This window comes from Nymphaea colorata, chromosome 3, assembly GCF_008831285.2.
Source record: "Nymphaea colorata isolate Beijing-Zhang1983 chromosome 3, ASM883128v2, whole genome shotgun sequence".
NCBI classification, from domain to species: domain Eukaryota; kingdom Viridiplantae; phylum Streptophyta; class Magnoliopsida; order Nymphaeales; family Nymphaeaceae; genus Nymphaea; species Nymphaea colorata.
The window spans coordinates 7488753-7500267 of NC_045140.1; the positions used below are offsets into that span (position 1 = coordinate 7488753).

The window sequence follows — 11515 nt, forward strand, 5'->3', positions numbered from 1 at the left end:
TCACAACCGATAAGAACATAAAAAAACATGAGGATATCATTAAGGTATAGGGATAATGAAGAGGGACTGTATCGTCCGCAGAATAGCAATAGCATAATGATCTGTAAATTTTGGAGTTTTCTCCTTACTTTAGTGGCAATCTTCAGGATTCATCTTTCCCTTATCAAGAATTTTGAATCGATCCCCGATTCCTCCTTAATTGGAATATTGGAAACGATCCATGTTTGAGGATGCAGACTGTTACGTGACCAATTGAAAGTGTCAAATTTGGCTCTGATTTGAACGATGGTGATAGTTCTATGACTGGTGACGGTTCTATGCTAAGTGACGCGCGTATATCTGTGTCAGTATGTAGGTACAGTAACACACAAGTACGTGGATACAGCTGGGTTTCAAAACTTAATTTTTGTTTTAATTTTGATAGTTTCTTTTTCTTTTTCCATCTTAATTTTGTTTTTGTTTTATTTTTGATTTTTTCTTTTTCTTTTTCTTTTTCCATCCATCTAGATTATATATCTTCCTCTTATTTTTCTTTAATTTCGAAAATTTTTATGGACATTATATATAATATCTATGTACCCGTCTCCTCGTACTTCTTGTACTGAACCCGCACCCTTACGCATATGACTTGGGTTCTATGACAAGAAGAGCACAAGGGTCTTGGTATTTAACATAAATGACATACGTCGAACTAATTATATAGTATATGCATTCAAACCTGTGAGATTGGAATCTGTCTTTTTGAAAACATAATATTACTTATAAATCATGTTTTAGTTTAAGAATTTTTGTAAAAAAAAAAATATTTTTCTACTATACAAACTTTGATGGTATAAAAACTGTTTATTTTTTTAATTAAAACAATTTCAAAACAACTAACTTAATATATGTTTCTCATCAAATCACTTTTAATCTCATATATTTATGAAAGGCTTGGGTACCGAATCCAAGCAGTGAGGTTTCGGACCTTGGATATGGTTTCTCATGATCTGAATCCAGACCTTAAATCATAGGAAAAATTCTCTACAATCTGGTAAATTAAAACAATACAAAAGCGTTAAAAAATTAAAACAATACAAAAGTGTTAAAAGTCATGACATGCTAATATAGATTAACAAACATGCAATACGACGAGTCGAGCTCGTGCAAATCAAACTCAAACTCAAATTCGACTCGTTTATTAAACAAGCTGAGTCGAGCTCGAGTAAATCAAACTCAAATTAGACTCGTTCATTAACAAGTTGAACTTGCATGGATGAGTTCGAGTCCAACCCTAGTTGGCTGAACTAGTTGAACATATGTAAATGAAAGCTAACGAGAATTAACAGTTTAAATCAGACCGGATAATGTTAGCCGGGATCTCAACCTGGGTCCCTGTCTCACTCAAAACTGAGAAGTGGGTCTCTGCTAATACAATTAATTAAGCCAGTTATGAGCATTTGTTGTCAACGACTATTCATTAAATCAATTTTGAGGACTTATTCTCTTGTTTTTGCTATTGCCAAATATTCTACGCACATATCAGATTAACTAAATAAATATATGATATATTTATTTATTTATATATATGAGCCGATTAATTTCATGTTATGTATAAAATCTATTTGTTGAAAGATAGCAATTTCAAAACAGTATTTTACACCAGGGATGGTCCAGATGGGAGGTAGGATAAAGTGAAGTGGTAGAGCTGGTGACAAGGGTGAACGACGGAACTTGGAGGGGATGATAAAAGGAAGCGTGAAGGAGAGGAGGCTCTGAAGTCTCTCTCTGCTCGTCCTCTTCGTCTACATTCTTGTCTCTCTGAGCTACAACAACAAGCTTCCTTCAAACTTATCTCAGCGAGAGAGAGTTGCAAGAGAAAGAAGTGACCTGGGCTCGTGAAAAAAGAAGAATGAAGCATGACTAACCAGGAGAAATTAGGTTGCAAGAGAGCGCTATCTGAATGGCTGTATTTTGTTTATCACCAGTAAGCATCCAAAAGTTGATTCCTGCCTTCCGAAGCAGATCGATTGTTTCAGGAACACCTTCCTGCAATGACATCCAAAAGAAAATGAGCACAATCTACTTAAGTCAAACAAGAAGGAAAGCTCTCGCAAGAAACAATACCCCCCAGAGAAGGAAAAAGAGAATCACCTTTCTTCTATTGCAGCAACTCCAAGAACCTCAAGACTGTAACTCCAAGAACCTCAAGACTGTGTTCCAAACGTTGGCAAACTTCAGCACTTCTCCACTAAAGGGAATGATTTGCATGCATTGACAAACTTTACATCTTCATTATGGGGCAGTTTGATGGCCTGAAAATCTGAAATTGAAAATATAGAAATATATTTCTTGGAAAAAATGAATGGGAAAAATCTTTCCGATTTCCATTTTGGTGTGTGTGTGTGATGACTGAGAAATATCTTTCCAGAACAATATTTATGTGTTTGATGATAAATAAATATATTTTTAGATTTCTAAAGAACTACTGTAGTAACTATCTTCTAGAAAGAATGTCATAAAAAATCACATATAAAATACGAAAGCAGCATTCTGGCAAATCTCATGTAACAGTTGCACAATGGTAACAATTGGCCAGGATACAGTGTAACTTACAAGTATACACTTGAGAAAAGCTATATCTTAGCCAAACATCACGTACAGAAAAGGTATCAATTATAAATTCAACTCAAGCAACAACTTCCATTACGTCAATGGAGATTCATAAAACCCATACGAGACTCGTTTAATTCAAAACATTTCAAAACAAAAGCTTCTAATCAGCAATTTTATACCATTTACCATGTTTGCGGATGCAAGTAGCATCTTTTCCAGTTATGAGAGAAGCTTCTCTTTCCGGATGTTTCTGATTCAGATGACCAATGAAGAGACCATCCTCATCATGCCAGTTCACCTACTAATAACAGCCATAGGCTCCATTTCTCATTTTGATTCATCTACCAGGCATAAAACCAACATCACCAAATCAGCTTCCAGTAAGCAGGCTTTCAAATAAATGTAATCATCACCTCAGAGCCAGATTAGTTCGTAGAAAACAAAACCAGCCCCCACAAGCATATAACAGAGAGGAAATTCAGCATCAAGGAACACACTAGATGGGAAACTATCATCATTAATCTAGTGAAAATTTAACTAGAAGAGCTTCAATGCGACAAAGCATGAGAAGGTATACTGGAACACTCCAATGGAGAACCACCCACATAACCATGTGCATATGCAAGGACTCCTCCAACACCATCTCCTTGCAACTTTTGCATGCTTCAAACACAACTTCCTGCATGATTTCATTTTCCAGACGTCCATCAAAAACATGAAAGAATTTCTCTCCCTCAAAAATCACCCAATATAATGACCTGTTACCTGAGCCATGTGAGCGGCTTCATAAAAAAGAGGCAAGAATTTGGCTGGGTTCCAGAAGATCAGATACGGCAAGGATGGGCTTCCATCCAGCGGCTCTGCAAATCTACATGTAAGAAAATGATTGATCACCACAACAAATAAGATTTTTGGCCATGGCCCATACCATGGAAAGTAACTAAGTGGGCCAAAGTGTCCAATCATTAGCTAATGCAATATCAATGTGGTAGCACATTCAAACAAGATAATTTGTAATGCCATAATTTTTCAGAAAAAGGTAAGCCAAAGGAGTTGGCTAACTAACACGATCCATGTGTACATAACTCAACCATGTAGCAGCAGATTTCTGCTAGACTCAAGTGGGATCACCATCTTTGGCCCTATTTCTCATTTTTATTGACTTCTTCATTCTCATTTTTGCCATTATGTTTTATGATCTTCCACTCAATTTTTTTTCATCAGAAGTTTGTCTTATACTTTAAGGTCAAGAACATATGGGATCTTGGCCGGGCCGACCTATCGGGCCCTACCTGAGCCAGGAAAATCCTGGCCCAGGCCCGGCGGTGACCTGGCCCGATGCCCACACTTACAAAGGAGTTGGCTAACTAACACGATCCATGTGTACGTAACTCAACCATGTAGCAACAGATTGCTGCTAGACTCAAGTGGGATCACTATCTTTGGCCCTATTTCTCATTTTTATTGACTTCTTCATTCTCATTTTTGCCATTATGTTTTATGATCTTCCACAGTTTCTCAATTTTTTTTCATCATAAGTTTGTCTTATACTTTAAGGTCAAGAACATATGGGACCTTGCAAAAGTAGACATTGAAATATTTAGAGAGAGAGAGAAAGACGAATTACCTCCTCTCAACATGAAAAAAAGAAGAAACAAAGAGAATAAGGCCTTTGATGAAATCTTCAAGACACTCATCGTCTAAATGCTTGCCAACAACTGATGGAGCATTTGCAAGATTGATCACCTATCAAGAATATATATAGTTAATAAATAATACAGCACAACTAAAACTTAAATGCAACAGCACATGCCAACTAGAAAGAATGCATGCATAATACTCTAGGGAGACCAAAAGCATGGCCAATAGACAAGCCGTTGCTAAGTAGCTACATGTTGGTCCATTCATTGGAACATTCAAGCTTGACAACGACCTTGTCTATAGAGCTCCAATTTGGCCCCCAGTGCCTACAAAGAGTTGGATGAACTTCACGTATATCCAATAACTCAGTAAAAGTTTTTTGCTTTTACATACTATGCTTACACATTCTGCGTACTGAAATGACAACGAAATGTCGAGCATTACCCAACTGGGATATGAATATAAGTGAATTACAACATATACAACATTTCAGTATGGTTTCTACTTTCCAAACCTGTAGATCATGCATAGCACACCAAAATCCAATCCAAGTAAATTGTTGTAAACTGGAAGCAGATATAGTTCTATGTTTGACCATTTTGCGTGCAAGTAGTATCTTTGATTTTCTGTGTAACGTTGTAAGCATACTGCAGAAACACTAGTTAACTGTTAACAAGATGAGCAAGCGAGCTGGTTTCAGGTGGTAATTGCTTCAACAGTGTGTCTGTCATCTTCATGGGTCCAGATCTAATCCTGGTCCTTTCAGAGTGAGACCAATCCCTCTGTGTTTCAATCTCAAACAACCAATTCTTGGAAAAGCTTCTATCAAATTGAACAGTAAAACCAAGAATCAACTAAATTGATGTATCGACATATATCCATAACAAAACAGTACCCAACTTTGACCCAAAAACCATACAAAAGTCGGTCCCTAACAAAATCACTGGTGGAACTAGCAGTTTTGTGCAGTTTGAGGAAACTAAGAGTCCAAAAAGTGAGAAGTATAGATCGAACACAGGGAACAAACGGATATTAAGTTAGACCAAAAAATGCACATTTACTACCTCAAATTGAAACAAGTCAAAAGGTTCTTCAAGAGTGATGCCACTGGGTCAGATCAGATTCCCTACAATAAAATAAACTAAACCCAAGGGATAAGTCTTGGCAAGCAAAACAAATCATTCATCAAATGTTAAAGTCACCCAAACATCCACAATTTTGGAATAGAATTCTGCAGCAATCTCTGCAATTGTAGGAGATTTCTGGCGTAGAGGTTGTGGTTTCGAGCTCTCAGGCAATGTACATGCATAACATTTGGCTTCCTACCAGTTATGACAAGCTAACAAACAAAAAACACAAAACAAACAATGACAGGATTTGCCTGTCTTTGTGCGAACTTTTGCAACCAGCATTAGTTAGTTTCCGTTTCAGCCAAAAATTTATGTAAACTCACTCAAATCAAATTGGATGCCACAACTTTGTTGGGAACTCAAATAAAAACTTGAATTTCAAGTACAAGATCAAACTCTCGTGCAACATGAATCGACTTTTCTAAAACCACTGTACATCCACAAGAACACTGATGAGTTGGGCTTTAAACTTCGACATCAACTGCATGAATCAGAAGACACTGACAATGTAATAATAATAACAATAATAATAATAATAATAATAATAATAATAATAATAATGATAAAAAAGTTAAAAGCTAACAACTCTTTCAAACCCTTTCCTAAACAAACCTTAAAAGAGAAATCAACAAAAATACTGTCTAGCCTTCACAATAAAACAAATTGTGATGGGAACATGGAAAGGGGAAGATGGAAAATTCATTACACTCAGCATGAGTGGAATATGTTTGAGGGGTTTCATCTATTCTATGAATGGACTAGCGATTTGGTAATAAAAAGGACAACATTTTTCAAAAACAAAGAGGGGCTGAGAGTTCCTCATACACCCATGAAGTCAGGAAACAATATAAGAGATGCCAAGTGTTTACTTTTAAATAGTTTATAAATCATCAATTTAAATCATAAATAGAAAGTGCTCGTGTCGTGCAAATGATATGCCTTTCATTTACCCTCAATACCGTACATGCATCGGGATTCATTTCGCATCAATGTTGTTGAATCTCTAGAAGGGAAGCCTTTAAATTTCCAAAAAATGAACATAACGTAATCATCCTCAACGTCTTAGGAAATAAAAAAGAAGAACAGATATTGACCCAAGGATCGCACATCCATGAAAGATTGTCGCATTTCAATTCCTTCGAGTTCAGCCTTCTTGCCATTTATCTCTTGACAGACACCTTTTTTGTTTTTCTTGGTTTTGCTTCTTTTTCTTCCTTTCTTCCTGCATTTGGCCTTTTGCCTTTTCATTTTTTCTTGCTTTTGATTTTCCTTTTCAGGCTGACCTTCACCTTTGAGGGAATACCTTACCATCCCAAAGACTACGAAGCTCCACCGCATTGGTGGTCAGGTGTAGTTTTGTCACATATCAACCCGTTTCACCTTGCGGGTTTTCAACATGCCAAAAGTTCATAAGTCATTATCTTCGCGCCATAGACTTAAATCACCTATATGCCTACCCGGTACTCTTGATTATTAACCCAGAGGAACAACTACACAAGCCCCGAGTCCATCTCTCAACTCTTATTTTGCTACATGCCAATATTTTATAAGGCATTATGGCTTATCTCTTAGGATATTTTCTTGCTAAACCCTTACAGACACTTGATCACTAGAGCCAATACCATCTCCTAGTCTTAACATTCTCAGCTTCATAGGATTTTTCCAGATTTCCTCTTCTAATGATTGACAACAAAAAAAAATTTGAAAGTTTCATTTTACTTGGCCAGGTAGTAAGAACAAAACGAAGACATATCCTTGCATGATAAGATACTTTTAAAATGTTTCTAGGCACAATAAAAAATTTCCTCTTTCAAAAAAGTACTTGACATCAAATGGCATATCACCTCGAAGTAGGAACTCTCTTCTACCAAAAAAGGAGTTTTTATGAAACTAGACTGATTTGTTGGGTAGAAGAAGAACTTCATATGCTCTCCTATAGAAGTAGGGAAGATCAAATTATCCAATTCAAAAATTGAATTATGGAATTCAAAAATCAAATACAAATCATCTAATCTACTCTATCCCCGCCTATCTAATCACTCCTCCCTTGCACCTTATGCTAAGTAAATCAAGAATTCAAGCAAAAAAAATAAAACAGTTTATAGGAACATAAACACGTCCTAAAAACGAAGAAGTGAACCTATATTTACTAAGTTGAACCCTTACCAACTATAAGATAAAAAATTTTACTAAAAAAGAAAAATGAAAACAACAAAGCAAACCTTTCCACCAATGTCGTGTGAGGTTAATGACTAAAGATCCAAAATTCTAAAAAAAATGAAGAACACTAAATAATGTTGCAAATCCAACCTAATTGGTCCAACTGAAAACTGGCGGCCATTTTACATATGCCAAAGAAGTTTTAGATACAAAAAAAAAAAAATTGAAGGTCGTTTTGATATTTAAAAACGATTTTAATTTGGTGAAAATTCTATTAGAAACATATGAAACCAGCTACAATTCCTAGTCTACTTAAAAAACGATTGTACAAATAAAAGTTCAATGTTCTCCAGAACCTTAGGCCATCTCCCCTTCGCACAAGGGGCGCCCGGCTTGGTAATTTGGAGCACAAAGCACATCCAATTGCAGATGAATGAACTGAAAAGCACTAAACCTGAGATTTTTTTTTGTCAAAAAAAAAAAAGAGAATTAGTGATAGTCCAAGATTAGTTAGCCCTTCTAAAGGGCTCCCCAGGTCCACTGATTCACTGATCTTCCAGGCCCGACCCAGCTCGATGACCAGATATACTATCTAAGAAAAATAACTATTAGATTGTGTTTTTTTAATAAAACGAACAATAAAGTAAGACGAAACTGTCCGTTAGGGGCAAAAAGGCAAGACCGTTTCCCTTAAAGGGTAAAAGTGAAATCTGAAATATAATTGAACGTGATATGTTGTCACCGTCATCCGCATGTTGCACCACCACCAGAAGAAAGCTTCTATAAATTGCTTCTCTTTCCTATTGCCTCTGCCATACCCCCTCTCTCTCTCACACAAACACACAAACACAAAGCTTTGCCATACTCTGTCTCAATTGCTGATGCTTTCAAAATGGTAATTGCAAATTTATTCCATTGTGCACATGGACAATTGATTAGAAGCTTGCTACCTTCCTTTGTAGGTTTATGCACCGCCGGAGGACAGTAAAATGTCTAGAGCGGCTTCTCTTCTAAGAGGCTTATGGCATCAAACCACCTGGATCATTCTATCACGAATTAAGCGGGAAACACCTAGGCCTCCCTCCACAAGACCGCAACTACATGAATTCAAGTCTGGGGCTTTACATCAAAGCTCAACAATAAGCATGGCGCATCAGATCACTGCTGGACATTTGATGCAAGGTTCCTCTTCGACAATGAATTAGAGGGAGGATGGTCTACAAAAATCTGTATGATACTGTTCTCCGATGTTTTGTTTTTTCTGTAGATTTGCTTGGTGGCGAAGCTGTCGGTAGGTTGGCTCATCTTCCCTTTGATTTTGATCATTGGTTTGCTCACACTTTCGTTGTTTCTCTCTACGTATGTACTTCCAATATTTACTCATCTTTTGCGGCTTGGAACTAATGAGGGCCGTTGAAATCAAATTATTAGGATTTCTGTAGTTGTTATGTAGTTATCTTTGATGACCTTCGTCGGAACATGCATGGCTCATCTCATCATCCTTCAACTGCCACAAGGCATGCAATGGGATAGTTATAGGTGATGGTTTTCCGAGTGCCTAACACTTTTCATCTGGTCCATAGTTCCAAAAGAATGATGAATGCTTTCGCTACCTTTAATGGTGGGTTAGGTTGGCCAAGGGCTTGTGAAAACCCTCAGCACCGCGCCAGCCAAATAAAGCTTAAAAAAGTCAGCCCGTGAGAGCACTGGTGCATTGTGTTATTTTTTCTTGATTTTGTTTGCAACAAAAACGCAGATCGATATCACATTACAGTTTGCTTTTTACTTTTAAAAGGTAAGTAGAAGATTGCCAGAGTGCAGATTAAGGGTGGGCGCTGGGCCGGGCCATCGGTGGGGGCCCGGTACCTGCCCCGTAATGGGCGTGAAAAAGTTGGCCCAGGCATAGACCCGATGGGCCGGCCCGACCCTGCCCGCCAATATAACTTTATAATATATATTTTATTATTTAAAATTCAATTTAAATTCAAAAAAATTATTTTATAACTAAAAAAAATTACTGTAACTGGAACGGGCTGGGCCGGGCCCAAAATTTCGGTTGTCAGGCCCGACCCAGCTCGATGCCCAGATATACTATCTAAGAAAAATAACTATTAGATTGTGTTTTTTTATAAATCGAACAATAAATTAAGACAAAACCATCCGTTAGGGGCAAAAATGCAAGACCGTTTCCCTTAAAGGGTAAAAGTGAAATCTGAAATATAATTGAACGTGATATTTGTCACCCTCATCCGCATGTTGCACCACCACCAGAAGAAAGCTTCTATAAATTGCTTCTCTTTCCTATTCCCTCTGCCATACCCCCTCTCTCTCTCTCACAAACACACAAACACAAAGCTTTGCCATACTCTATCTCAATTGCTGATACTTTCAAAACGGTAGTTGCAAATTTATTCCATTGAGCACATGGCCAATTGATTAGAAGCTTGCTACCTTCCTTTGTAGGTTTATGCACTGCCGGAGGACAGTAAAATGTCTAGAGCGGCTTCTCTTCTAAAAGGCTTATGGCATCAAGCCACCTCGATCATTCTATAACGAATTAATAGGGCAACACCTAGGCCTCCCTCCACAACACCGCAGCTACATGGATTCAAGTGTGGGGCTTTACATCAAAGATCAACAATAAGCATAGAGCATCAGATCACTGCCGGACATTCGACGCAAGGTTCCTCTTCGACAATGAAATTGAGGGAGGATGGTCTACAAAAATCTGTATGATACTGCTCATCGGTATTTTGTTTCTGAAGATTTGCTTGGTGGCAAAGCTGCTGGCAGATTGGCTCGTCTTTCCTTTGACTTTGATCCTTTGCTTGCTCATACTTTCGTTCTTTCTCTCTACGTAGGTGCTTCCAATATTTACTCATCTTTTGGGACTTGGAACTAATGAAGGCAGTCAAAATTAAATTATGAAGTTTTTTGTAGTCCTTATGCAGCTCTCTTTGATGATTGTTGCCGGAACGTGCATGGCTCATCTCATCATCCTTCAACTGCCACGAGGCATACTGTGAGATAGTCATAGGTGATGGTTTGCCAAGTGCCTAAAACTTCTCATCTAGTCCATAGTTCCAAAAGATTGATAAACGCTTTCACTATTTTTAAGGGTGCGTTAGGCCGGACAAGGGCTTGTGTAAACCCTCAGCACCGCGCAAGCCAAATAAAGCTTGAAAAAGTCAGCCCATGAGAGCACTGGTGCATTGTGTTATTTTTTCTCGATTTTATTGGCAAAAAAGACGCAGATCAGTATCACATTTTGGTCAGCTTTTTACATTAAAAAGGTAACTAAAGGATTGCTAGAGCGCAGATTAAGGTTGGGCAAAGGGCCGGGCCATCTACGGGGGCCCGGTACCCGCTCCGTAATGGGCCCGAAAAAGTTGGCCCGGGCCTAGACCCGATGGGCCGGCCCGACCCCACCTGCCAATATAACTTAATAATTTGTATTTTATTAATTAAAATTCAATTTAAATTTTAAAAAATTATTTTATAACTAAAAAATTACTGTAACTGGAACGGCCCGGGCCGGGCCCAAATTTTGGGTTGTCAGAACCGACCCAACTTGATGCCCAGATATACTATCTAAGAAAAATAACTATTAGATTGTGTTTTTTTATAAAACGAACAATAAAGTAAGATGAAACCGTCCGTTAGGGGCAAAAATGCAAGACCGTTTCCCTTAAAGGGTAAAAGTGAAATCTGAAATATAATTGAACGTGATATGTTGTCACCGCCATCCGCATGTTGCACTGCCACCAGAAGAAAGCTTCTATAAATTGCTTCTCATTCCTATTCCCTCTGCCATACCCCCCTCTCTCTCTCACAAACACACAAACACAAAGCTTTGCCATACTCTGCCTCAATTGCTGATACTTTCAAAACGGTAGTTGCAAATTTATTCCATTGAGCACATGGCCAATTGATTAGAAGCTTGCTACCTTCCTTTGTAGGTTTATGCACCGCCAGAGGATAGTAAAATG

At 37.8% G+C, this 11515-nt stretch overlaps 1 protein-coding gene across 1 annotated transcript; it reads right to left on the reverse strand.

The window, feature by feature from the left end:
* Positions 1 to 2284: 2284 nt before the first annotated feature.
* Positions 2285 to 6704, reverse strand: LOC126409884 (uncharacterized). Its single transcript, XM_050076599.1, has 7 exons — positions 6675 to 6704; positions 5439 to 5558; positions 4223 to 4341; positions 3361 to 3463; positions 3173 to 3274; positions 2782 to 2936; positions 2285 to 2302 (listed from the first exon to the last, which is right to left on the reverse strand). The coding sequence occupies exons 1-6, from the start codon at positions 6702 to 6704 to the stop codon at positions 2880 to 2882; spliced, it is 531 nt and encodes a 176-aa protein (XP_049932556.1). The 3' UTR covers positions 2285 to 2302; positions 2782 to 2879.
* Positions 6705 to 11515: the final 4811 nt, after the last annotated feature.

Excerpts from the sequence above, each read along its gene's own strand:
- LOC126409884 (XM_050076599.1), bottom strand. The coding sequence starts at position 6,704 with ATGCGGTGGAGCTTCGTAGTCTTTGGGATG. Across the intron at positions 4,342-5,438 it reads CCAAAATTGTGGATGTTTGG|GTGATCAATCTTGCAAATGC; the intron begins GTGACTTTAACA and ends TATTCTTGATAG. Across the intron at positions 3,464-4,222 it reads TTTTTTCATGTTGAGAGGAG|ATTTGCAGAGCCGCTGGATG; the intron begins GTAATTCGTCTT and ends TCTTACATGTAG.